General features: G+C 51.7%; 1 protein-coding gene across 6 annotated transcripts in view; it reads left to right on the plus strand.

Moving 5' to 3' along the window:
• Positions 1-26,634, plus strand: part of ndrg2 (NDRG family member 2) — a 347,609-nt gene that overhangs the window by 257,366 nt on the left and 63,609 nt on the right. For 3 of the 6 annotated variants that reach the window (XM_085985081.1, XM_085985083.1, XM_085985082.1), the window contains 2 exons: positions 4,192-4,233; positions 26,214-26,319. In XM_085985081.1, coding sequence (XP_085841207.1) covers positions 4,192-4,233; positions 26,214-26,319 — 148 coding nt within the window. Of the gene's footprint in view, positions 1-4,191; positions 4,234-22,567; positions 22,730-26,213; positions 26,320-26,634 lie in introns of those variants that run through there. The other 3 variants (XM_085985084.1, XM_085985087.1, XM_085985085.1) reach the window with 2 other exon arrangements.

Here is a 26,634-nt window from a genome sequence, read left to right on the forward strand (position 1 = left end):
TTCACAACCCATGTCCTTCTGCCTCAGCCCCTGGAAATAAAACTGATTCCCCCTCCCCCACCCCCCCGAAAGTCCCTTCCGAAGGCAATTTCAAACGCCCAGCCTTTGGCTTTTGATTGGCCAGGAAACTTCCGCAGCTCCGGCCATTTTCTTCCCATCATGCTCCAGTGCAGCCCCTCAGGACAGTTTTGTACCTAGAAGGCGCTGTATGAAGGCGAGTGGCTGTTGTCCTCCGTGGCTCGGTCGCTCTCGCCTCTGAGTCAGAAGGTCATGGCATCCAAGCACCCCCCCGACTCCGGTGACTTGAACCCCATAACCCAGGGCTGACACTCCCCAGTGCCAGTACTGAGGGAAGCGCTGCACTGCCGGAGGTGCCATCTTTCGGATGAGATGTTAAAATTGATGCCCACCACCGTCTGCCCTCAGGTGGACGTAAAACATCCCACGGTCACTATTATGAAGAAGAGCCGGGAGGTGGGGGGTGCGGTGGGGGAGGAGTTCTCGCCGGTGTCCTGAGGCCAATATTTATCCCTCAACCAACATCACTAAAAACAAAACACAGACGATATGGTCATCGATCACATTGCTGTTTGTGGGAGCTTGCTGTGCACAAAATGGCTGCCGAGTTTCCTACATTACAACAGTGACCACACTTCAAAAAAAAGTACCTCGTTGGCTGTAAAGGACGTCCTGAGGTGGTGAAATTGCTGCATGTTCTTTCTAACGCCAACACCTTATTAGCATCAGTGACAAGGGTCTCTCAACTGTCTTGTTCTAATCGGGGTGGGCCGATGTTGCAGTGGACAAGCAGAGGGCGGGCTGTAGGCCAAAGGGTGGAGGCTAGGCCGGAGCATGCTCGCCTGAGGTGAAGCCTGGGGCTGAGGCGGCCCAGGCGGAAGGGGTGCTGCTGCCCCCTGCTGGTGGATTTAAATACCCAGCGATTGTGGGACAGCAAAGAGTACAACACAATGACTCGTGGAACATGTACCTGAGAGTAAGGGTGGCTGAGAGGGTTAATCTCCTCCGATAGGAACAGGCTGCCGGTGTCTGACTGTAACTGGGAGAGTGGTGGGTGAGCGGGTTAATCCCCTCCGATAGGAACAGGCTGCCCGGTGTCTGACTGTAACTGGGGGGAGGTGGGTGAGAGGGTTAATCCCCTCCGATAGGAACAGACTGCCCGGTGTCTGACTGTAACTGGAATGAGGCGGGTGAGAGGGTTAATCCCCTCCGATAGGAACAGGCTGCCCGGTGTCTGACTGTAACTGGGAGAGTGGTGGGTGAGAGGGTTAAACCCCTCCGATAGGAACAGACTGCCCAGTGTCTGACTGTACCCGGGGCAGAGGTGGGTGAGAGGGTTAATCCCCTCTGATAGGAACAGGCTGCCCGGTGTCTGACTGTAACTGGGGGGAGGTGGGTGAGAGGGTTAATCCCCTCCGATAGGAACAGACTGCCCGGTGTCTAACTGTAACTGGAATGAGGCGGGTGAGAGGGTTAATCTCCTCCGATAGGAACAGGCTGCCGGTGTCTGACTGTAACTGGGAGAGTGGTGGGTGAGAGGGTTAAACCCCTCCGATAGGAACAGACTGCCCAGTGTCTGACTGTACCCGGGGCAGAGGTGGGTGAGAGGGTTAATCCCCTCCGATAGGAACAGACTGCCCAGTGTCTGACTGTACCCGGGGCAGAGGTGGGTGAGAGGGTTAATCCCCTCCGATAGGAACAGGCTGCCCGGTGTCTGACTGTAACTGGAATGAGGCAGGTGAGAGGGTTAATCCCCTCCGATAGGAACAGACTGCCCAGTGTCTGACTGTAACTGGGAAGAGGTGGGTGAGGGGGCTAATCCCCTCCGATAGGAACAGGCTGCCCGGTGTCTGACTGTAACTGGGAAGAGGTGGGTGAGAGGGTTAATCCCCTCCGATAGGAACAGACTGCCCGGTGTCTGACTGTAACTGGGAAGAGGTGGGTGAGGGGGCTAATCCCCTCCGATAGGAACAGGCTGCCCGGTGTCTGACTGTAACTGGGGGGAGGCGGGTGAGAGGGTTAATCCCCTCCGATAGGAACAGGCTGCCCGGTGTCTGACTGTAACTGGGAAGAGGTGGGTGAGAGGGTTAATCCCCTCCGATAGGAACAGGCTGCCCGGTGTCTGACTGTAACTGGGAAGAGGTGGGTGACAGGGTTAATCCCCTCCGATAGGAACAGACTGCCCGGTGTCTGACTGTAACTGGGACGGTAGGTAGAGAAACGGAGAACATAAGAACATAAGAAATAGGAGCAGGAGTGGGCCATTCGGCCCCTCGAGCCTGCTCCGCCATTCAATGAGATCATGGCTGATCTTCTGCCTCAACTCCATTCACCGGCCCTATCGCCATATCACTTGATGCCCTTACCAGTCAGAAATCTATCGACTTCTGTTTTGAATATACCCAATGACTGAGCCTCCACAGCCCTCTGGGGTAGAGAATTCCAAAGATTCACCACCCTCTGTGTGAAGAAATTTCTTCTCATCTCAGTCCCGAGTGGCCGACCCTTTATCCTGAGGCTGTGGCCCCTGGTTCTAGACTCCCCAGTCAAGGGAAACATTCTCCCAGCATCCACCCTATCAAGCCCTGTAATAATTTTGCATGCTTCAATGAGAGCCCCTCTCATTCTTCTGAATTCAAGAGAATACAGGCCTAGTTTACTCAATCTCTTCTCATACGACAGTCCCGCCATCCCAGGAATCAATCTCGTGAACCTTCGTTGCACTCCCTCTATGGCATCTATGGAATTTTCTGCCGCAGAGAGCTGTGGAGGCTGGGTCATTAAATACATTTAAGGTGGAGATAGACAGATTTTTGCAAGATAGGGGAGTGAAGGGTTATGGGGAGCGGGCGGGGAAGTGGCTATGAGCCCAAGATCAGCCATGATCTTATTGAATGGCGGAGCGGGGCCGAGTGGCCTATTCCCGCTCCTATTTCTTATCTTCTTATGAATAGACTCAACGACTGAACATCCAGAGCCCTCTGGGGTAGAGAATTCCCAAAGATTCACCGCCCTCTTAGTGTTGTTGTTGTATTAAGGGTCGCGGAACCAAGGCGGGTAGATGGAATTAAGATACAGATCAGCCATGATCTAATTGAATGATGGGAACAGGCTTCAGGGGCTGAATGGCCTCCTCGTGTTCCCCTGATCCGTGTTACCTCTGTCCTGTTTTACGATGCAGGGATTATGAGTTGTGAGGAGGATGCAAAGAGGCTTCAAGGCGATTTAGACAAGTTGAGAAGTGGGCAAATACATGGCAGATGCAGTATAACGTGGATAAATGTGAAGTTATCCACTTCGGTAGGAAAAACAGAAAGGCAGAGTATTATTTAAATGGTGATAGATTGGGAAATGCTGATGTACAAAGGGACCTGGGTGTCCTTGTACACCAGTCACTGAAAGCAAACATGCAGGTGCAGCAAGCAGTTAGGAAGGCAAATGATATGTTGGCCTTCATTGCAAGAGGATTTGAGTACAGGAGCAAGGATGTCTTACTACAGTTGTACAGGGCCTTGGTGAGACCACACCTGGAGTACTGTGTGCAGTTTTGGTCTCCTTACCTAAGAAAGGATATACTTGCCATAGAGGGAGTGCAGCGAAGGTTCACCAGACTGATTCCTGGGATGGCAGGACTGTCGTCTGAGGAGAGATTGGGTCGAATGAGAGGGGATCTCATTGAAACGTATAAAATTCTGACAGGGCTAGACAGACTAGATGCAGGGAGGATGTTTCCCCTGGCTGGGGGGTCTAGAACGAGGGGTCACAGTCTCAGGATACGGGGTAGGACATTTAGGACTGAGATGAGGAGAAATTTCTTCACTCAGAGGGTGGTGAACCTGTGGAATTCTCAACCACAGAAGGCTGTGGAGGCCAAGTCACTGAATATATTTAAGAAGGAGATAGATAGATTTCTAGACACAAAAGGCATCAAGGGGTATGGGGAAAGAGCAGGAATATGGTATTGAGATAGAGGATCAGCCATGATCATATTGAATGGCGGAGCAGGCTCGAAGGACCGAATGGCCTACTCCTGCTCCTAATTTTCTATGTTTCCACGTTTACTGCGCGGGGGGGAACAGTAAGTGTAGCGGCGATCGTTAAGTCGGGTCTGGGAGTGCGCAAGGTCACCGAACTCGAATTGACCTTCTGTCTGCGCTCTACCTTGTTTTGCAGGAAGCTGCCATTGCTGCGGCCATTCTCCTGGACCAGGGCCAGGTGAGTTCATCTCCGCACCATTCTAAGCTTCGAGCCAGGCCGCTCAGGAGCGAAATCAGGAAGCCCTTTTTCCACGCAAAGTTTAGTGGAAATCTAGAACGCTCTCCCCCCAAAATGGCTGTGGATGCTGGGGGGTGGAGGGGGTGGGGGGCGGGTCGTCAATCGGAGCTTTGTTGGAGGAGTCATAGAGTCATAGAGGTCATGGAGTTATACAGCACAGAAAGAGGCCCTTCGGCCCATCGTGTCCGCGCCGGCCATCAAGCCCTGTCTATTCTAATCCCATTTTCCAGCACTTGGTCCGTAGCCTTGTATGCTATGGTATTTCAAGTGCTCATCTAAATGCTTCTTGAATGTTGTGAGGGTTCCTGCCTCTACCACCCTCTCAGGCAGTGAGTTCCAGATTCCAACCACCCTCTGGGTGAAAAAGTTTTTCCTCAAATCCCCTCTAAACCTCCTGCCCCTTACCTTGAAACTATGCCCCCTGGTTATTGATCCCTCTACTAAGGGGAAAAGTTCCTTTCTATCTACCCTATCTATGCCCCTCATAATTTTGTACACCTCAATCAGGTCCCCCCTCAGCCTTCTCTGCTCTAAGGAAAACAACCCCAGCCTGTCCAGTCTCTCTTCATAGCTGAAGCGCTCCAGCCCAGGTAACATACTGGTGAATCTCCTCTGCACCCTCTCCAATGCAATCACATCCTTCCTATAGTGTGGCAACCAGAACTGCACACAGTATTCAGCTGTGGCCTAACTAGCATTTTGTACAGCTCCATCATAACCTCCCTGCTCTTATATTCTATGCCTCGGCTAATGAAGGCAAGTATCCCATATGCCTTTTTAACCGCCTTATCTACCTGTCCTGCTGCCTTCAGGGATCTATGTACATGCACACCAAGGTCCCTCTGATCCTCTGTCCTTCCTAGGGTCCTACCATTCATTGTGTATTCCCTTGCCTTGTTAGTCCTCCCAAAATGCATCACCACACTTTTCAGGGTTAAATTCCATTTGCCACTGTTCTGCCCATCTGACCAACCCGTCTATATCGTCCTGCAGCCTGAGGCTTCCCTCCTTTGCTATTTACCACTCCACCGATTTTCGTGTCATCTGCGAACTTACTGATCATACCTCCTACATTCATATCTAAATCATTAATGTACACTACAAACAGCAAGGGACCCAGCACCGATCCCTGCGGTACACCACTGGAGGATGGCGTGGTCCTCTGTTTCGAGGACTGTGGCAAGAGAGAGGTCAAGGAAGGATAAAAGCACCACAGAGAATGCCATTCATGTTTTTGTCAGTGCTCTTTTGGTGCTGTGAGGCAGACAGAAGCCGGGACCGGAGAGATTTAAAGAGTTACGAGCGAAATGGGCACAGAGTTGGGAGATGCCAACATACTCAAGGATCTTAGAGGCAAAAGAGAGGTTGGAGATAGGGCAGCAATTGGCGAGGATGGGAAAGTTGAGGATATATTTATGTACGGAAGGGGTGCGTTAGTGACACTTTTAAAGGGGAGAGGGGATGGTATCTGAGAAACAGAACTATCAGCTACCCCAGCTAGCATGGTGGGCTTGATGATGACGAAACCCCCAAGCTCCTCGCATCTGGAGTTTGAGGAAAGCTGAAGGGCGGAGGGGGGGGGAGGTGGGCAGGGGAAGAGGATTTTAAGGAGGGGGAAAAAAAAATGAGCCTGGGGTTATCCTTGCCCCCCAGGATAAGAGTGGTTGGTTTTATCCGAGGAAGGTGAAGCACAATAAACCCGTGCCCTGGCCAATAAGATCTGGTCATGGGTGGCCAGGGACATTCGGGTACACCCAGACCTCAGCGAGAAAACATGGAGGGCTTGAAAATTTTGCCGGAAACTAGATGTGGAAATCTGTTTCAGCAGTTCCTGCAGATGGCATGCAGGAACCAGAACAAAAGACTACTGTTGTATGATTTCCTGACATTTAACCAGAAATTACAAATTTTACAGAGGCAGATTTATTTTTGGAATCTGCAGGATTAAGAACTATTGCAAAACTTACATTGGTACAAATGTTGTGCAAAAATTAACGGTTCCTGTAGGCAGATGGTTTACAACCCAGAAGCCAATATATTTCTGTCTTCATACCCATGGGATTAACACTTGCGGCAATCTGCATACTTGATTTAATGTGGTCTTGGGTTGCAGTCAGCCAGAGGCTCAGTGGATAGCATGCTCACCTCTGAGTCTAGAAGGTTGTGGGTTCAAGTCCCACTCTAAAGATTTGAGCACAAAAATCCAGACTGACACTGTAGTGCTGTACTGAGGGCGTGCTGCACTGTCGGAGGTGCCGTCTTTCAGATCAGATGTTAAACCCAGGCCCCGTCTGCTCTCTCTCAGGTGGATATAGAAGATCCCGTGGCACTATTTTGAAGAAGAGCAGGGGGGATTTTTCTCCAGTGCCTTGGCCAATGTTTATCCCTCAATCAAGATCACTAAAACAGATTATCTGGTCATTATCACATTGCTGTTTGTGGGATCCTGCTGTGTGCAAATTGCCTGCTACGTTTTCTACATTACAACAGTGACTACACTTCAAAAAAAATGTACTTCATTGGCTGTAAAGTGCTTTGGGATGTCCTGATGTTATAAAAGGCGCTATATAAATGCAAGTCTTTTTTTTCAAAACTGATTGCCATCGCTCCTCTGTCTGTCTCTATCTCTCTCTCCCTCCTCCCCTCCCTCCTCTCTTTCTCTCTCCTCCTCCCGCTCTCTTGCTCCCCTCTACCCTCTCTCCTCTCTTTTTGTCTCCCCTCCCTCTTCTGTCTGTCTCTCTCTCCACTTCTCCGTCTCTCTCTCTCTCCACTTCCTCCTCTCTGTCCCTCCCCCTCCCCTCCCACAACGGTCTCTCTCCGTCCCCTCCCTCCTTTATCTCTCTCTCCCGCTTCCTCTGTCTCATTCCCTCGCTCCCTCTTCCTCTGCCCCTCCTTCCTATGTCCCTCCCCATCTCCCCTCTGTCCACTCTCTCTCTCTCCCTCCTTTATCTATCTTTCTCTCCCTCTTCCTCTCTATCTCTCCCTCTTTTTCACACAAGGGGTAGTAGAAAGTTGTCTCTCCCCCGGAAGGGTGTGTGCTGGCTGTCAATTGGAGTTTCCCAGACGCAGACCGACAGACTCTTGCTGCATGAGGGTACCATGGCCTTGAAGATAAGGCGGGTGACTGGAGTTGAGGTACAGACAAACCTGGGCTATGGCTGGAAATTAAATGGGTGGGTAGAGTCCATGATAGGGTAGAGAGACCATGGACTCTGGGAGGAAATTAAATGGGTGGGTAGAGTCCATGATAGGGTAGAGAGACCATGGACTCTGGGAGGAAATTAAATGGGTGGGTAGAGTCCATGATAGGGTAGAGTGTACATGGGCCGTGGGAGGAGATTAAATGGGTGGGGTAGAGTCCATGATAGGGGAGTGTGTCCATGGGCTGTGGGAGGAGATTAATTGGGTGGGTAGAGTCCATGATAGGGGAGAGTGTCCATGGCCTGTGGATGGAGATTAAATGGGTGGGGTTGAGTCCATGATAAGGGAGCATGTACATGGGCTGTGGGAGGCGATTAAATGGGTGGGCTAGAGTCCATGATAGAGTGTACGTGGACTGTGGATGGAGATTAAATGGGTGGGGTACAGTCCATGATAGGGGAGAGTGTACACGAACTGTGGGAGGAGATTAAATGGATGGGTAGAGACCATGATAGGGTAGGGGGTACAGGGGCTGTGGGAGGAGAATAAATGGGTGGGTAAAGTCCATGATAGGGGAGCGTGTCCATGGGCCATGGGAGGAGATTAAATGGGTGAGGTAGAGTCCATGATAAGGGAGCATGTACATGTGCTGTGGGAGGCGATTAAATGGGTGGGTACAATCCATGATAGGGTAGAGTGTCCATGGGCTGTGGGAGGAGATTAAATGGGTGGGTAGAGTCCATGATAGGGGAGTGTGTCCATGGGCTGTGGGAGGAGATTAAATGGGTGGGTAGAGTCCATGATAGGGTAGAGTGTCCATGGGCTGTGGGAGGAGATTAAATGGGTGGGTAGAGTCCATGATAGGGGAGCATGTACATGGGCTGTGGGAGGCGATTAAATGGGTGGGTAGAGTCCATGATAGGGTAGAGTGTACATGGGCCGTGGGAGGAGATTAAATGGGTGGGGTAGAGTCCATGATAGGGTAGAGTGTCCATGGGCTGTGGGAGGAGATTAAATGGGTGGGTAGAGTCCATGATAGGGTAGAGTGTCCATGGGCTGTGGGAGGAGATTAAATGGGTGGGTACAATCCATGATAGGGTAGAGTGTCCATGGGCTGTGGGAGGAGATTAAATGGGTGGGTAGAGTCCATGATAGGGTAGAGTGTACATGGGCCGTGGGAGGAGATTAAATGGGTGGGTAGAGTCCATGATAGGGGAGTGTGTCCATGGGCTGTGGGAGGAGATTAAATGGGTGGGTAGAGTCCATGATAGGGTAGAGTGTCCATGGGCTGTGGGAGGAGATTAAATGGGTGGGTAGAGTCCATGATAGGGGAGTGTGTCCATGGGCTGTGGGAGGAGATTAAATGGGTGGGTAGAGTCCATGATAGGGGAGTGTGTCCATGGGCTGTGGGAGGCGATTAAATGGGTGGGTAGAGTCCATGATAGGGTAGAGTGTCCATGGGCTGTGGGAGGAGATTAAATGGGTGGGTAGAGTCCATGATAGGGGTGTGTGTCCATGGGCTGTGGGAGGAGATTAAATGGGTGGGTAGAGTCCATGATAGGGGAGTGTGTCCATGGGCTGTGGGAGGAGATTAAATGGGTGGGTAGAGTCCATGATAGGGGAGTGTGTCGATGGGCTGTGGGAGGAGATTAAATGGGTGGGTAGAGTCCATGATAGGGTAGAGTGTCCATGGGCTGTGGGAGGAGATTAAATGGGTGGGTAGAGTCCATGATAGGGTAGAGTGTCCATGGGCTGTGGGAGGAGATTAAATGGGTGGGTAGAGTCCATGATAGGGGAGTGTGTACATGGGCTGTGGGAGGCGATTAAATGGGTGGGTAGAGTCCATGATAGGGGAGTGTGTCCATGGGCTGTGGGAGGAGATTAAATGGGTGGGTAGAGTCCATGATAGGGGAGTGTGTACATTGGCTGTGGGAGGAGATTAAATGGGTGGGTAGAGTCCATGATAGGGGAGTGTGTCCATGGGCTGTGGGAGGAGATTAAATGGGTGGGTAGAGTCCATGATAGGGGAGTGTGTCCATGGGCTGTGGGAGGAGATTAAATGGGTGGGTAGAGTCCATGATAGGGGAGTGTGTCGATGGGCTGTGGGAGGAGATTAAATGGGTGGGTAGAGTCCATGATAGGGGAGTGTGTCCATGGGCTGTGGGAGGAGATTAAATGGGTGGGTAGAGTCCATGATAGGGGAGTGTGTCCATGGGCTGTGGGAGGAGATTAAATGGGTGGGTAGAGTCCATGATAGGGGAGTGTGTACATTGGCTGTGGGAGGAGATTAAATGGGTGGGTAGAGTCCATGATAGGGGAGTGTGTCCATGGGCTGTGGGAGGAGATTAAATGGGTGGGTAGAGTCCATGATAGGGGAGTGTGTCCATGGGCTGTGGGAGGAGATTAAATGGGTGGGTAGAGTCCATGATAGGGGAGTGTGTCGATGGGCTGTGGGAGGAGATTAAATGGGTGGGTAGAGTCCATGATAGGGGAGTGTGTCCATGGGCTGTGGGAGGAGATTAAATGGGTGGGTAGAGTCCATGATAGGGTAGAGTGTCCATGGGCTGTGGGAGGAGATTAAATAGGTGGGTAGAGTCCATGATAGGGTAGAGTATCCATGGGCTGTGGGAGGAGATTAAATGGGTGGGTAGAGTCCATGATAGGGTAGAGTATCCATGGACTGTGGGAGGAGATTAAATGGGTGGGTAGAGTCCATGATAGGGTAGAGTATCCATGGACTGTGGGAGGAGATTAAATGGGTGGGTAGAGTCCATGATAGGGGAGTGTGTCCATGGGCTGTGGGAGGAGATTAAATGGGTGGGTAGAGTCCATGATAGGGTAGAGTGTCCATGGGCTGTGGGAGGAGATTAAATGGGTGGGTAGAGTCCATGATAGGGGAGCGTGTCCATGGGCTGTGGGAGGAGATTAAATGGGTGGGTAGAGTCCATGATAGGGGAGTGTGTCGATGGGCTGTGGGAGGAGATTAAATGGGTGGGTAGAGTCCATGATAGGGTAGAGTGTCCATGGGCTGTGGGAGGAGATTAAATGGGTGGGTAGAGTCCATGATAGGGGAGTGTGTCCATGGGCTGTGGGAGGAGATTAAATGGGTGGGTAGAGTCCATGATAGGGTAGAGTATCCATGGACTGTGGGAGGAGATTAAATGGGTGGGTAGAGTCCATGATAGGGGAGCGTGTACATGGGCTGTGGGAGGAGATTAAATGGGTGGGTAGAGTCCATGATAGGGGAGTGTGTACATGGGCTGTGGGAGGAGATTAAATGGGTGGGTAGAGTCCATGATAGGGGAGCGTGTCCATGGACTGTGGGAGGAGATTAAATGGGTGGGTAGAGTCCATGATAGGGGAGTGTACATGGGCTGTGGGAGGAGATTAAATGGGTGGGTAGAGTCCATGATAGGGGAGCGTGTACATGGGCTGTGGGAGGAGATTAAATGGGTGGGTAGAGTCCATGATAGGGGAGTGTGTCCATGGGCTGTGGGAGGAGATTAAATGGGTGGGTACAATCCATGATAGGGGAGTGTGTCCATGGGCTGTGGGAGGAGATTAAATGGGTGGGTAGAGTCCATGATAGGGGAGTGTGTCCATGGGCTGTGGGAGGAGATTAAATGGGTGGGTAGAGTCCATGATAGGGGAGTGTGTCCATGGACTGTGGGAGGAGATTAAATGGGTGGGTAGAGTCCATGATAGGGGAGTGTACATGGGCTGTGGGAGGAGATTAAATGGGTGGGTAGAGTCCATGATAGGGGAGCGTGTACATGGGCTGTGGGAGGAGATTAAATGGGTGGGTAGAGTCCATGATAGGGGAGTGTGTCCATGGGCTGTGGGAGGAGATTAAATGGGTGGGTAGAGTCCATGATAGGGGAGTGTGTCCATGGGCTGTGGGAGGAGATTAAATGGGTGGGTAGAGTCCATGATAGGGGAGTGTGTCCATGGGCTGTGGGAGGCGATTAAATGGGTGGGTAGAGTCCATGATAGGGTAGAGTGTCCATGGACTGTGGGAGGAGATTAATTGGGTGGGTAGAGTCCATGATAGGGGAGTGTGTACATGGGCTGTGGGAGGAGATTAAATGGGTGGGTAGAGTCCATGATAGGGGAGTGTGTCCATGGCCTGTGGGAGAAAGAGTTAATCCCTTGCCCTAGAAACAGGCTGGACGGTAGTTGAATTGCTTTTGTGCTTCACTGACAGGCACATTCTCTGAACTCTCTATTGCAGTCTGTCTGTCAGTTCTCGCTGTGTTTGGCAAGCATTGAATGGCCAATGGATTTATTGCCCAAACCTTTAAATCGGCCTTTTCTATCTGATGATTTATGAGCCTCCCCCTCCCTTGCTCGCACCCCCTGGTGCTTGGCTCCATGTAGACAGCGGGCCTAGCTCTGCGCTGAATCATTGCCAGGCCTGTTCCCTTGGGCTGAGCAACCTTCCTGACTACTAATGGGCTGATGAATGGCCTTCTATAAGGTCAGTGTAATGTTGATGCGGTAACAGATTCCCTTCCTCCTCCCCATTGCGCACGGCTGTTTGACCGGCGCAGTTGATTCTCGAAGCCAATGCATTCTCAGCCGTGGCTCAGTCGGTCTCGCTCTCACCTCTGAGTCACAGGGTCGTGGGTTCGAGCCCCCACTCCAGCACGAAAACCTAAGGCCAACACTCCCGGTGCCCGTAGTGCCGAGGGAGCACTGCACTGTCGGAGGGGTCGTCATTTCGGATGAGGCGTTAAACCGAGGCCCCCGTCTGCCCTCTCAGGTGGACGTAAAAGATCCCACGGCCACTAGTGGAAGAAGAGCAAGGGGGTGTTCTCTCCGGTGTCCTGGGGCCAACATCTTATAAAACAGATGAGCTGGGCATTATCACTTAGCTGTTTGTGGGATCTTGCTGTGCAAAAATTAGCGGCCGGGTTTCCTACATAACGACAGTGAGTACACTTCAAAAAATAAAAATACTTCATTGGCTGTAAATCGCTTTGGGACGTCCTGAGGTGGTGATAGTTGCTGTAGTTCTTTCCAATGCCAACACATTATCAGCATTAGGGTCAAAGGTTGGGCATGACCAGGGCCCTCAACTGTCTTGTTCCGACCGGGATAGGCCGATGTTCCAACAGCACTAATGAGGCAAGCGGGACTCCCCACAGGCCGGCAAACTGCAGCCTCTGAACACCTTACAGGTTGAGGGGTGGAGGCAGCAATTTGCAGTTCCTGACCCACAACCATTGGTCCAATCAGTGCCACGCGGACAGTCATTTGCAGAGTGTCACAGTCGGTCGCACACTGACAGCCATTTGCAGAGTGTCACAATCAGTCCCATACTGACAGCCATTTGCAAAGTGTCACAATCAGTCGCACACTGACAGCCATTTGCAGAGTGTCACAGTTGATCGCACACTGATAGCCATTTGCAGAGTGTCACAATCAGTCCCACACTGACACCCACTTGCAGAGTGTCACAGTTGATCGCACACTGACAGCCATTTGCAGTGTCACAATCAGTCCCACACTGACACCCACTTGCAGAGTGTCACAGTTGATCGCACACTGACAGCCATTTGCAGTGTGTCACAATCAGTCCCACACTGACAGCCATTTGCAGAGTGTCACAATCAGTCCCACACTGATGGCCATTTACAGAGTGTCACAATCAGTCGCTCACTGACAGCCATTTGCAGAGTGTCACAATCAGTCGCACACTTACAGTCATTTGCAGAGTGTCACAATTAGTCGCACACTGACAGCCATTTGCAGTGTGTCACAATCAGTCCCACACTGACAGCCATTTGCAGTGTGTCACAATCAGTCCCACACTGACAGCCATTTGCAGAGTGTCACAATCAGTCCCACACAGCCATTTGCAGAGTGTCACAATCAGTCCCACACAGCCATTTGCAGAGTGTCACAATCAGTCCCACACTGACAGCCATTTGCAGAATGTCACAATCAGTCCCACACTGAGCCATTTGCAGAGTGTCACAATCAGTCCCACACTGACAGCCATTTGCAGAGGGCCTGGCTGTAACTGGGGGAGAGGCGGGTGAGAGGGTTAATCCCCTCCGATAGGAACACGACGATCTCGCTTTCCCATCCTTCGTGACATTCGCGATGGCATTTGACCTTTGAAGCTGGGTGATGTCATTGCAGTTGTTCTTTTGCTTCCTCCAATAGAATGTTTTCCCTCGGTTCAGCTGGTTGGTGGGGAGCGGCCCTGATGAAAGACTGAATGTCTGGGGGAGGACGGGTGTATTTTGTTCTGGGGCGGGCGGTGGAGGGGTGGCGGTTTTGCTCAGTGCCTGTGCTGTTGGCCGTGAACAAGAAGTAATTCCTGTGTGTGTGAGACAGAGAAAGGAATGGGGAGAGGACAGAGCGAGAGAGACATTACACGACACCCACGCCACTGCCACCAGTTGCTGACTAAGGGATAACAGGTCGAGCAAGCCCAGGCAGATTTAACATTCAGCACGCAGCACGCTGAATGAGAGCCCTCCTTTGGGAACTGCAGAGACAAGGGGAAGGAGAGAGTGAGCCAGAAAGAAAGAGAATTGAAGGGAAAACAGACATGCATTCATAGTGCCTTGCACAATGACAGGACGTCCCAAGCGTTTCACAGCCCACTTGATCGGCAGCCCCTCCACCACCTTAAACATTCACTCCCTCCACCACCGGCGCACCGTGTCTGCAGTGAGTACCATCTACAAGATGCACTGCAGCAACTCGCCAAGGCTTCTTCGACAGCACCTCCCAAACCCGCGACTTCTTCCACCTAGAAGGACAAGGGCAGCAGGCGCATGGGAACACCGCCACCTCCAAGGTCCCCTCTGAGCCACACACCATCCTGACTTAGAAGTATATCGCCGATCCTTCATCGTCGCTGGGTCAAAATCCTGGAACTCCCTCCCTAACAGCACTGTGGGAGTACCTTCACCACACAGACTGCAGCGGTTCAAGAAGGCGGCTCACCACCACCTTCTCGAGGGCAACTAGGGATGGGCAATAAATGCCAGCCTTGCCAGCGACGCCCATATCCGAAGAATGAATAAATGAGGGAGAGAGGAGTGAGGTATCTTTGACCCTGAGCTGAGTTTTCGTCCCCGTATCCACTCTGCCTACTTCCACCTCCGTAACATCGCCCATCTCCGCCCTTGCCTCAGCTCATCCACTGCCGAATCCCTCATCCTTGCCTTTGTTACCTCTAGACTTGACTAATCCAACGCACTCCTGGCTGGCCTCCCACATTCCACCCTACGTAAACTTGAGGTCATCCAAAACTCTGTTGCCCGTGTCCTAACTCGCGCCAAGTCCCGTTCACCCATCACCCCCTGTGCTCACTGACCTACATTGGCTCCCGGTCCAGCAATGCCTCGATTTAAAAACTCTCATCCTCGTGTTCAAATCCCTCCATGGTCTCCCCCACCCCCGCCACCCCCCTCCCTACCTCTGTAACCTCCTCCAGCCCCACAAGCCTTCGAGATCTCAGTGTTCCTCCAATTCTGGCCTCTGAAGCAGCCCCGATTTCAGTCGCTCCGCCATTGGTGGCTGTGCTTTCAGCTGCCGAGACCCTAAGCTCTAGAATTCCCTCCCTAAACCTTTCCTCCTCTCCACCTCTCTCTCCTGCATTAAGATCCTCCTTAAAACCTACCTCTTTGACCAAGGTCACCTGTCCTAATTTCTCCTTATGTGGCTCAGTGTCAAATTTTGTTTGATAATCGCTCCTGTGAAGTACCGTGGGACGTTTTACTACGTTAAAGGTGCTAGAAAAATGCAAGTTGTTGTTGAGAGCAAGTGACAATAGGGGAGAAAGAGACATAGGACTAGAAACTCGGCTCTGTAGTGCCCGTTTTTTTGGTTTTTTTGGCGCTATGGATGTTTTGTGTCCAAAATGGCGTCCGCGTTGTGCCTGCACAATTCTGGTGTCCTTTACCCACATCTGCAGCGGGCATTAGGTCATTAGCATATGCAAATAAGGGGCCTAATGCCTACCTCCGCTCCCTCTTGCAACTTTGGTTTGCGTCTGAGGCAGCTGATTGCCTCTGGGAAAACTGATAACAACAACAACTTGTATTTATATAGCGCCTTTAACATAGTAAAACGTCCCAGGGCGCTGCACACGAGTATTATAAGACAAAAAATTTGACACCGAGCCACATAAGAAGAAATTAGAGCAGGTGACCAAAAGCTTGGTCAAAGAGGTAGGTTTTAAGGAACGTCTTAAAGGAGGAAAGGGAGGCGGAGAGGTTTAGGCAGGGAAATCCAGAGCTTAGGGCCGAGGCAACAGAAGGCACGGCCACCCAAGGTTGAGCGATTATAATCAGGGATGCTCAAGAGGGCAGAATTAGAGGAGCGCAGATATCTCGGGGGGTTGTGGGGCTGGAGGAGATTACAGAGATAGGGAGGGGCGAGGCCATGGAGGGATTTGAAAACAGGGATGAGAATTTTAAAATCGAGGCATTGCTTAATCGGGAGCCAGTGTAGGTCAGCGAGCACAGGGGGTGAACAGGACTTGGTGCGAGTTAGGACATGGGCAGCCGAGTTTTGGAGCACCTCAAGTATGAGGTACGCAAGGCGTGGTCCATGAGTGAAGACCAAGACAAGTGGGAGGGGGGAAGAGAGAGGGGAAAGAGAAAGAGGGGAAAGAGAAAAAGGCAGACACAGGCAGACCTGGCTGCCAAGAGAGGACAGGATATGCTCTCACTGCAGTCAGGGAGTGGTGGAGACAGAGATGCACTTCCTCACAGCTTGTGGAAACTATCAGGGCATAAGGGGGAATTTCTACCCAAAATTCACTCTATGCAGGTGACCTGGTTCTGCTCTCACCAACTGAGGAGGGTCTACAGCAGAACCTGGATCTGCTAGAGTTGTTCTGTCAGACCTGGGCCCTGACAATAAACCCCCAAAAAAACAAAGTTCTTGTGTTCCAGCAAAGATCCAGACATCAGGGACCCAGAATAAATTTCACACTAGGAGCAACTAAAATTGAACAAACTACAAACTATACATACTTAGGCTTAAAAATCAGTTCTATGGGAAATTTTCATTTGGCTGTGAATGAACTGAAAGAGAAAGTAAAAAGGGCTTTCTATGCCATTAAAAAGTCAATCCAAATAGAAATCCCAATTGGCATTTGACTCAAAATTTTTAAATCAGTAATTGAACCTATTGCATTCTATGGCAGTGAGGTGTGGGGTCCGCTAACACAACAAGAATTTGCAAAATGGGACAAACACCCAATTGAGATCCCACATGCAGAATTCTGTAAAAGTATCCTCCGGACTCAGAGGAAAACCGCAAACAATGCATGCTGGGCAGAACTAGGCCAATATCCACTACTAATTAATATCCAAAAAAGAGCCACCAAATTTTGGAAACACCTAAAAATGAGCAACCCCCACTGCTATCATTACGAAGCCCTGAAATGCCAAGAGATGATCATAGAGAAGAGTCCCCTCAGTCAACTAGTCCTGGGACTCAGTGAAGTAACTACTAACACTACTAATAATAATCAGTCCCAGGACAGTGACATCGTAGCACAGAGAATTTGACCCAACACAATTATCACTAAACAAAAGGAAAAATATTTGACCTATTGGACAGAAACAACAAAAACCCAAAACAAACTCGATTGCTATTTGGCCCTAAACAGACAATACACCATGGCTGAATACCTGACCACGGTAAAAGATAGCAAATTGAGAAAAACCTTGACTATGTACAGACTTAGTGAGCATAGCCTGGCCATCGAGAAAGGCAGACACAGGCAGACCCGGCTACCAAGAGAGGACAGGATATGCTCTCACTGCAGTCAGGGAGTGGTGGAGACAGAGATGCACTTCCTCACAGCTTGTGGAAACTATCAGGGCATAAGGGAGAATTTCTACCCAAAATTCACAAAAATATGCCCTGAATTCAAAAATTTGAATGACCACCAAAAACTCCCATACCTATTAGGGGAACAGAGAAATTGCATAACTTTAGCGGCAAACTATGTTACAGCTTGCCATAAGCAGAGGGACAACCATTAAACCTAAGAAAAGATTATATGCATATTACATTAGTGTATATTTATACACACAGGGATATATCTGTTTATACACTGTATGGATAGATCTGCGTTTATGTGTTCAACCATACATGTTTTTTCGGTGCTTTGGCAACATAAGATGTACCTTGTCATGCCAATAAAGCAATTTGAATTGAATTGAATTGAAATTGAGAGGGGGAAAGAGAGAGAAGGGAAAGAGAGAGAGGGGGGAAAAGAGAGGAAGGGGGAAAAGAGAGGGGGAGAGGGGGAAAAGAGAGAGGGGGAAAAGAGAGGGGGAAAAGAGAGAGGGGGAAAAGAGAGAGGGGGGAAAGAGAGAGGGGGGAAAGAGAGAGGGGGGAGAGAGGGGGAAAAGAGAGAGAGGGAGAAGAGAGGGGGAAGAGAGAGAGTGAGGGGGAAGAGAAGGGGGAAGAGAGAGGGGGAAGAGAGAGGGGGAAAGAGAGAGAGTGAAGGAGAAGAGAGAGGGGGAAGAGAGGGGGGAGGGGGGAAAGAGAGAGGGAGAGAGGGGGAAGAGAGAGAGTGAGGGAGAAGAGAGGGGGAAAGAGAGAGGGGGAAGAGAGAGTGTGAGGGAGAAGAGATGGGGGAAAGAGAGAGGGAGAGAGAGGGGGAAGAGAGGGAGGGGGAAGAGAGAGGGGGAAGAGAGAGGGGGAAAGAGAGAGAGTGCGGGGGAAGAGAGAGGGGGAAAAGAGAGGGAGGGAAGTGAGAGAGCGAGGGGGAAGTGTAAAGTCTGTGTGTTGTATAGCGAATTAATACACAGACTACAAGAGTAAACTTTAACAGGACTTTACTATTCGAAGGTCAGGGCGAATCTGCCCAATCACTCCTTACACAGCACTTATATACCGGTGTGGTCACCACCGGTATTACAGTATACAGCAGCCAAAATAAAGTAGTGCAACACCTAAAATAGTTCTCTTAAAGGTGGACGGTTACATACAATAGTTCTCTTAAAGGTAGAACGGTTACATACACAACAGGAAGAGAGAGGGGGAAAAGTGAGAGAGGGGGAAAAGTGAGAGAGGGGAAGAGAGAGGGGGAAGAAAGAGAGGGGGAAAGAGAGGGGGAAAGAGAGATGGGGAAGAGAGAGGGGGGAAAGAGGGGAGGAGAGAGAAAGAGGGTTGGGAAGAGAGAGGGGGAAGAGAGAGATGGAGAAAGCGAGAGGGGGGAAAGCGAGAGAGGGGGAAGGAGAGGGAACTGAAGAGGGATGGGGAAGGAGAGGGGGGGAAGAGAGGGAATGAGAGAGAGCGAGGAGGTGAGAGAGAGAGGGATTGTTGAAGCTGATTGACTGAGGAGGCCAGGGGAGCCGGTGGAGATCGGCAAGGAGACAGGAGGAAGAGGGTTGGGGCGGGGTGGGGTTGGTGGTGGGGGTTGGAGGGCATGCAGCAGTTTGTGAGCGGTGTCGGGAGATTAGGGAGCAAACTGCAGGAGCCAGAGAGGGTTTCTGTGAAGCTACACAGAATGATATAGTATTTACAGTACGGCCCATGCCGGTGTTTATGCTCCACACCAGCCTCCTCCCACCCCTCTTCATCTCACCCCACCAGCATATCTTTCTATTCCTTTCTCCCTCACGTGTGTATCTAGCTTCCCCTTAAATGCACATCTGCGCTATTTGCTTCAACCACTCCCTGGAAGCGAGTTCCACATTCTCCCCACTCTCTGGGTAAAGAAGTTTCTCCTGAATTCAGTGACTGTCGTATATTGTTGGCCCCTAGTTCTGGTCTCCCCCACAAGTGGAAACATCTTCTCTACGTCTACCCTATCAAACAACCCTATGGAACACCTTCCATCAGGTCACCCCTCAGCCTTCTCTTTTCTAGAGAAAAGAGCCCCAGCCCTTTCAGTCTTTATATATTTAATTTCTCGCAGATCGCAGTTTCAAACACAGTCCAGGGGCGGGGTCTAACAGAAAGGTAGATTGTCGGCGAAAGAATCGTCACTTAACTCACATAAAACCTTTGATTATCCAGCAACCCAGGCTCCTGCCAAGATTTCATTACTTCAGGATCAGGAGGCTTTGCGGCCTTGTTAAAAAATGGCAGCTGATCTTAGGTTGCCCAGCAACAGATTGAGGACGGAATGCTGATACCAGCCAGGGTTATTATTAACCTTTAATTAAATCTTTTGAAGCTAAAGCTTCATAAAGTATAAACAGGTTCCGCTCACCGGCGTGCTCCTGAGCCCCTACACACAGAGCAGGAAGAGCCCAGGTTCCATCCGCTCCGGTCTGTGCTGAGTGAGCTGATCCTGGGGGGGGCGTGGGGGCAGGTGGATAGTGGAGCTACAATTGGTACTGAAAGTAAGACTTGCATTTCTATAGCGCCTTTCACGACCACTGGACGTTTCAAAGTACTTTACAGCCAATGAAGTACTTTTGGAGTGCAGTCACTGTTGTAATGTGGGAAACACGGCAGCCAATTTGCGCACAGCAAGCTCCCACAAACAGCAATGCGCTGATGACCAGAGAATCTGTTTTTGTTATGTTGGTTGAGGGATAAATATTGGCCAGGACACCGGGGATAACTCCCCTGCTCTTCTTCGAAATAGTGCCATGGGATCTTTTACGCCCACCCGAGACAGCAGGCGGGGCCCTCGGTTTAACGTCTCATCCGAAAGACGGCACCTCCGGCAGTGCCGCACTCCCTCAGCACTGCACTGGAGTGACGGCCTAGCTTTATGTGCTCAAGTCCCTGAAGTGGGACTTGAACCCACAACCTTCTGACTCAGTGGCGAGAGTGTGACCCACTGAGCCACAGCTGACACAGATCAGGAAGGTCAGGGCACTTCAGCACCCCTTGGGTTCGGGAGAGAGAGTGGGGGAAGGGGGGTGGGTGGGCAACAACCTGCTTCTGACCTCTGACCCCTGCTGGAGGATGCTTGGGCCGGTGGTGGGTGAGGGCGGAATCGGTGCGGGTCACGAGGCCTCCTGCGGGCACCCCGTCGCCACTCACTGTCTGGGTTCACACGGGAGGAAAGGGCCACTTGGCCAAGGTAGCAATAGGCGTCCAACTCCCGTGGAACCCGAATCCCCCCCCCACCTCCCCCTCCTCCTCCACACAGTGAGGAGTCAGAACCATCATGGGGTGGGTGGGTGGGGGGGGTGAAAGGGCATCTAAAGGTAATAAATGCCGGCCTTAGCAGCGACACCCACATCCCGAGAATGGCATCATAGAATCTCAGGGCACAGAAGGAGGCCATTCGGCCCATTGTGCCTGTGCCGGCTCTTTGAAAGAACTATCCAATTATTAGAAAGTATTAGAAAGTACTTACAGCACAGGCCCAGCTGGTAATGCTCCACACCACCCTCCTCCCCACCATCTCACTCTATTAACATATCCTTCTATTCCTTTCTCCCTCATATGTTTATCGAGCTTCCCCTTAAATGCTTCTGTACTATTCGCCTCAACCACTCCCTGTGGTAGTGAGTTCCACACTCTCACCCCGCTCTTGAGTAAAGAAGTTTCTCCTGAATTCCCTATTGGATTTATTAGTGACTATCTTATATTTCCTTCTGTGCTGTATCATTCTATGATTCGGTGTCTACTGACCCTGCAATCTCTCCCTATCTATTCTTATCAAAACCCTGTGTAATTTTGAACATGACTGAATTTTTAAAAATAAGTAATGGGCGGTAAGTGGCCTTCACACGCTGACTGCCACAAGGCTCGTTCAATCAGAGTCCTCTTTAAATTAGGGACCCCCTCCCCGCAAATCCCTCCCCATATATGACTGGAGCCCACTTTCCAAATTCTAATTTCCTCTAACCCGTGATGCGATCGGCAGTTCAAAGGTCGAGCGGCGAAATTATTTGCCGTCGGTTTTCTGACCGGTTTCCGACGTACAAGATTGGCCGACCTGGAAACGATTGGAGGGGGAGGGTAAGGGGGTCATGGAATCCTATGGGGGCTAAATTCGGTTGCTTTGCGCCTCCCGTTAGCGCAAATCAACTAGCGCCTGGGCGCGGCGCAGCTAACGCCTCTTGCGAAATTCAGCGGGAGGTTAGCGGCGGCGCTAACCCTTAACGCCGCCGGCGATGACATCATCGGCATGCGCAGCGCCCCGCTCACGCCCCAGCTGTAATATTGGGTGGCGCCACCCCCCCCCCCGACTTTCCGCCGGACGCTATGTCCACCGGGGTCAGGGGGGCCTACCTGCGGCCAGGGCGGCACTAGTTGAAGGGGAGGTGGCGGGCGGCCATTCTTGTTGCTGGCTGCCTGTCAGCACCCGCCCCCGTTGCTGTCCCTGGCCCCCATTTGCCAGCACTCCCGATCCCTGGTGGCCCAGCTGGGCGCCGAAACGCACTGCGCCAGGCCCTGCCCCTTTAATCAGTACCCTGTCCCTGCCTTCTCTCCATATCCCTTGATCCCTTTAGCCTTAAGAAATATATTTAACTCCTTCTTGAATATATTTAATGAATTGGCTTCAACTGCCTTCTGTGGTAGAGAATTCCACAGGTTCACCACTCTCTGGGTGAAGAAATTCCTCCTCATCTCTGTCCTAAATGGCTTACCCCTTATCCTTAGACTGTGACCCCTGGTTCTGGACTCCCCCACCATCGGGAACATCCTTGCTGCATCTAGTCTGTCTAGTCCTGTTAGAATGCACTCCCGACAGTGCAGCGCTCCCTCTGTACCGGCACCGGGGAGTGTCGGGCCGAGATCGTGGGGGCTCGAACCCACGACCTTATGACTCTGAGAGGACAGGAAGTGAGACTGACCCAGTCATGGCTGACAGCTAAGGTGCAGCTTCTGAGGGGAGGGGAGGGGGGGCGAGGGAGGGTAGACGGTGGTGGGGGGGACGGCGGGGTCTTGAGGCAATAACCCATGTCTCAAGCGGGCCCAGTCCGGGGGGTCTTCGGCTGCCTGCACGGAGAGTCTAGTTTAAGTCGGGAGGGTGGGGTGGGGGGGGGGGGAGAGGATTAGCAGTCAAACCCTGTGCTGATGCCCATTAGCAAGACAGGCTGGGCTATCCTGGCACATAACTGGGCCAATCACAGGGCTCGCTGATGATCAGGGCTTAAACCAATCAGGAGCGAGGAGTTGGGGTTTGTGGTGGGGGGGGCCTGGGGGAGGTGAGTAGAGACTGGGGACGGCTTATTAATCCAGTGAGAGAGAGAGAGAGAGAGAGAGAGAGACTGCATCAAAAGCTCCTGTGTAGCTGAATCTCCAAGGTCAACAAGGGCTGAGGAGCATTGAGGTTTTGTCATTCTAATTCCGGGTCGGTCTGACCTCCAAAATGCTGGAACGCTGGGCAGGGGTGAGTGGGAATTGCGCGCGAAGCCGGTGAATGGCCCGGTATCTTTCCTCTTTCTCTCCCCCCCCGCCCCCCCGCCACCCCCCGTGCCCCCTCACCCGTATCGGGGTTTAGCAGGAGCTTCCCCCAGCTTTCTCTTTCCACCATCGCCCTCCCCGGGGACCGTCACCGTGCGCACGCATTGACCGGTTCACCTTCCGCTCCAAATAACCTTGGGCGTCCTTGTGGGGATTTTTTTTTCCCGTTCCGGCCTCGGCTGGTCAGACCCGGCGGGCGCTGGCCGGGCAGTGCTGTAACCCGGTAGAGCCGTGGGGTTCGGGGTCGTCGGTTGGAGTTTGTGGCTAAGAATCCGTGCAGCTTATTGAATGCCAAGGAGGCCGGTGTTCCCCGGAGAGGGAGCCTGGCAGAGCGAGTCAATCTTCAAGCTGCAGCGAGGGAAGGAGAGAAGGAGACATGGAGAAACAGAGAGAGACAGAGAGCGAGAGAGAGTCAAAGAGAGACAGAGAGAGAGAGAGACAGGGAGATAAACAGAGAGAGACAGAGAGCGAGAGAGAGTTAAAGAGAGAGAGAGAGAGACAGGGAGATAAACAGAGAGAGACAGAGAGCGAGAGAGAGTCAAAGAGAGAGAGACAGAGAGCGAGAGAGAGTCAAAGAAAGAGAGAGACAGAGAGCGAGAGAGAGTCAAAGAGAGAGACAGAGCGAGAGAGAGTCAAAGAGAGAGAGAGACAGGGAGAGAAACAGAGAGAGACAGGGAGAGAGAGAGAGAGCTACAGAGAGAGAGACAGACAGACGGAGAGAAACAGAGAGAGAGAGAGAGAGACAGAGAGCGAGAGAGCGTCAAAGAGAGAGAGAGAGTGAGAGACAGAGCGAGAGAGAGTCAAAGAGAGAGAGAGAGAGACAGGGAGAGAAACAGAGAGATAGGGAGAGAGAGACAGGCAGAGAGAGACAGAGAGAGACACACACAGAGACAGAGTGAGAGACAGAGAAAAGGAAAGGGAGAGACTGAGAGGGAGAGAGAGAGAGAGAGCGAAAGAGAGACTGAGAAAGAGAGACAGAGACAGAGAGAGAGACAGAGTAGGAGAGAGAGAGACAGAGAGAGAGAGTCAGAGAGAGAGCGAGAGAGAGAAAGAGAGAGAGTCAGAGAGAGAGCGAGAGACTGAGACTGAGAGAGAGACAGAGAGAGAGAGACAGAGACAGAGAGAGAGAGAGAAAGAGAGAGAGTCAGAGAGAGAGCGAGAGACTGAGAGAGCGAGAGACTGAGACTGAGAGAGAGACAGAGAGACAGAGAGAAAGAGAGAGCGACAGAGAGAGAGAGAGAGGCACACAGAGAGAGGGAGCGGGAGACAGAGTGACATAATCTCTCCCTCATGCTTTCCCTGTCACCATTTAATTTTCCAACTCCTCCCCTTTTTCTGTCTCTCTACGTCTTTCTCCCTTTCACATCCTTTTCTCTATTCCTCTTACTCTATCTCCCCCTCTGTCTTTCTCCCTCCCTTCGCTATCACTGGCCTCTGCCTCTCTCTCACACTCTCCCCTTCTCACTCGCTCTCCCTACCTCTCTCCAGCTCTCCCTTCCCATCCCTTTCCTTTTGCTCCCTCTCTCTCCCCTGGTATCCTTTATCCTCTCACTCTGTCCCTACTTCTCTCCCCCTCCATCCTCCATCCTCTGTCTCTCTCTCCCTCTTTCTCTCCCCTCCCTCTTCTGTCTCTCTCCATTCCCCTTCCTTCTCTCTCTCCCTCCCTCTACCTGCCTATCACGCAGTCCCTCCTTGCCTCTCACTCCCTTCCCCCTCCTCTGTTCTTCCTCTCTCCTCCTCTGTCTTTCTCCCTCCCCCTCTCTCCTCCCTTCTCTGCCTCTTCCTCTTCCATCCTCATTTTCTCTCTCCCACTTTTCCACACAAAGGGCAGTGGAAATCTGGAACCCCAAAAGGCTGTGGATGCTGGGGCATCAACTGAAGCCTGAGATCGATCGAGTTTTGGTAGCTATATGTATCGTGGAGCGAAGGCGGGTCGATGGAGTTGAGGTGCAGATCAGCCAGGATCCAATTCAATGGGCGGAGCAGGCTCGAGGGGCTGAATGGCCTCCTCCTAATGTTCCCCCCCGATACAACCCTCCCAAGATCTCTGCGCTCCTCAAATTCTGCCCCCTCGCGCATCCCCGATTTTAATCGCTCCACCTTTGGTGGCCGTGCCTTCAGCTGCCGAGGCCCGAAGCTCTGGAATTCCCTCCCTAAACCTCTCCGCCTCTCTCTCATCTTTTAAGACACTCCTTAAAACCTAGCTCTTTGACCGAGCTTTTGGTCACCTGCCCTACTTTCTCCTTCTGTGGCTCGGTGCCAAATTTTGTTTGATAATCGCTCCTGTGAAGTGGCCTTGGGATGTTTTACTACGTTAAAGGCGCTGTACAAATACACATTTCTTGTTGTTGTTGTTGATACGGTCCAAAGATCTCAACGGCTATTTAGTCGCACGTGCCCCAGTCCTGAGCATAACAACTCAATTACTCTCAACATTAACTCCTTATCCACCTTAAATCATGGGCTCCCTGTTATGGGTGATGAACTCAGAAGTACCAATTGCTTTGTGACAATCCTACGTCACGGACTAGAGATTGTGCCCTGAGCTCTGGAATTCCCTCCCTAAACCTCTCCACCTCTCTACCTCTCTCCTCCGTTAAGACACTCCTTAAAACCTACCTCTCTGACCAAGCTTTTGGTCACATAAGGACATAAGAAATAAGAGCAGAAGTAAGCCATACGGCCCCTCGAGCCTGCTCCGCCATTCAGTAAGATCATGGCTGATCTTCTACCTCATCTCCACTTTCCCGCCCAATCCCTATATCCCTTGATTCCCCTGGAGCCCAACAATCTCTCGATCTCAGCCTTGAATATACTCAAAGACTCAGCCTCCACAGCCCTCTGGGGCAGAGAATTTCAAAGATTCACAACCCTCTGAGTGAAGAAATTCCTCCTCATCTCAGTCCTAAATGGCCGACCCCTTATCCTGAGACTATGCCCCCTAGTTCTAGACACTCCAGCCAGGGGAATCGACCTCTCCGCATCTACCCTGTCAATCCCCCTCAGAATCTTGTATGTTTCAATGAGATCACCTCTCATTCTTCTAAACTCCAGAGAGTATCGGCCCATTCTACACAATCTCTCATCATAGGACAGCCCTCTCATCACAGGGATCAATCTGGTGAACCTTCGTTGCACCGCCTCCAAGGCAAGTATATCCTTCCTTAGATAAGGAGACCAAAACTGTGCCCAGTACTCCAGGTGTGATCTCACCAAGGCCCTGTACAATTGTAGCAAGACTTCCTTACTCTTATACTCCAACCCCCTTGCAATAAACCCCCCTATCCTAATGTCTTCTAATATGTGGCTCGGTGTCAGATTCTTTTGGACATTTTAGCACATTAAAGGCCGCTACATAAATGCAAGTTGTTGTTGTTGATGTCCACCCTTTCTCTCTTTTCTCCCGGTAGGAGTATGACGTGGAGACCCCCTACGGGACGTTGCATGTGACGATCCACGGGTCGCCCAAAGGGAACCGTCCCGCCATCCTCACCTACCACGACATCGGCCTCAACTGTACGTAAAGCCCTGTACGCCCCGCCCTCCCTTCCCCACCCCACCCCTCCCCCCACACCTCCGCTCCTGCCAGGCCCGCTGGACCTTGGCCGTCTGACTTACCGATCGCATCGGGTCGACGCGGTTCGCCTCCATTGTCTTGACGCGGGCGTGCGGGGGGGGGGTGGTGAGGGCCGCTGGCGGGAGGCGACCGGCACAGTGGCGGCCTCCGACCCCTGGTTGGTCCAGGCCACCCCTGGCTCAGAGGTTACAAGGAGTCTAGAAGGGGAGAATCCGTTCAGGCTAAGTGGGAGAGGGTGTAGGAACCTTGTGGCG

Source organism: Somniosus microcephalus, chromosome 4 (assembly GCF_052327205.1).
Source record: "Somniosus microcephalus isolate GS21.2 chromosome 4, FLI_Smic_1.0, whole genome shotgun sequence".
Classification (NCBI taxonomy): Eukaryota; Metazoa; Chordata; class Chondrichthyes; order Squaliformes; family Somniosidae; genus Somniosus; species Somniosus microcephalus.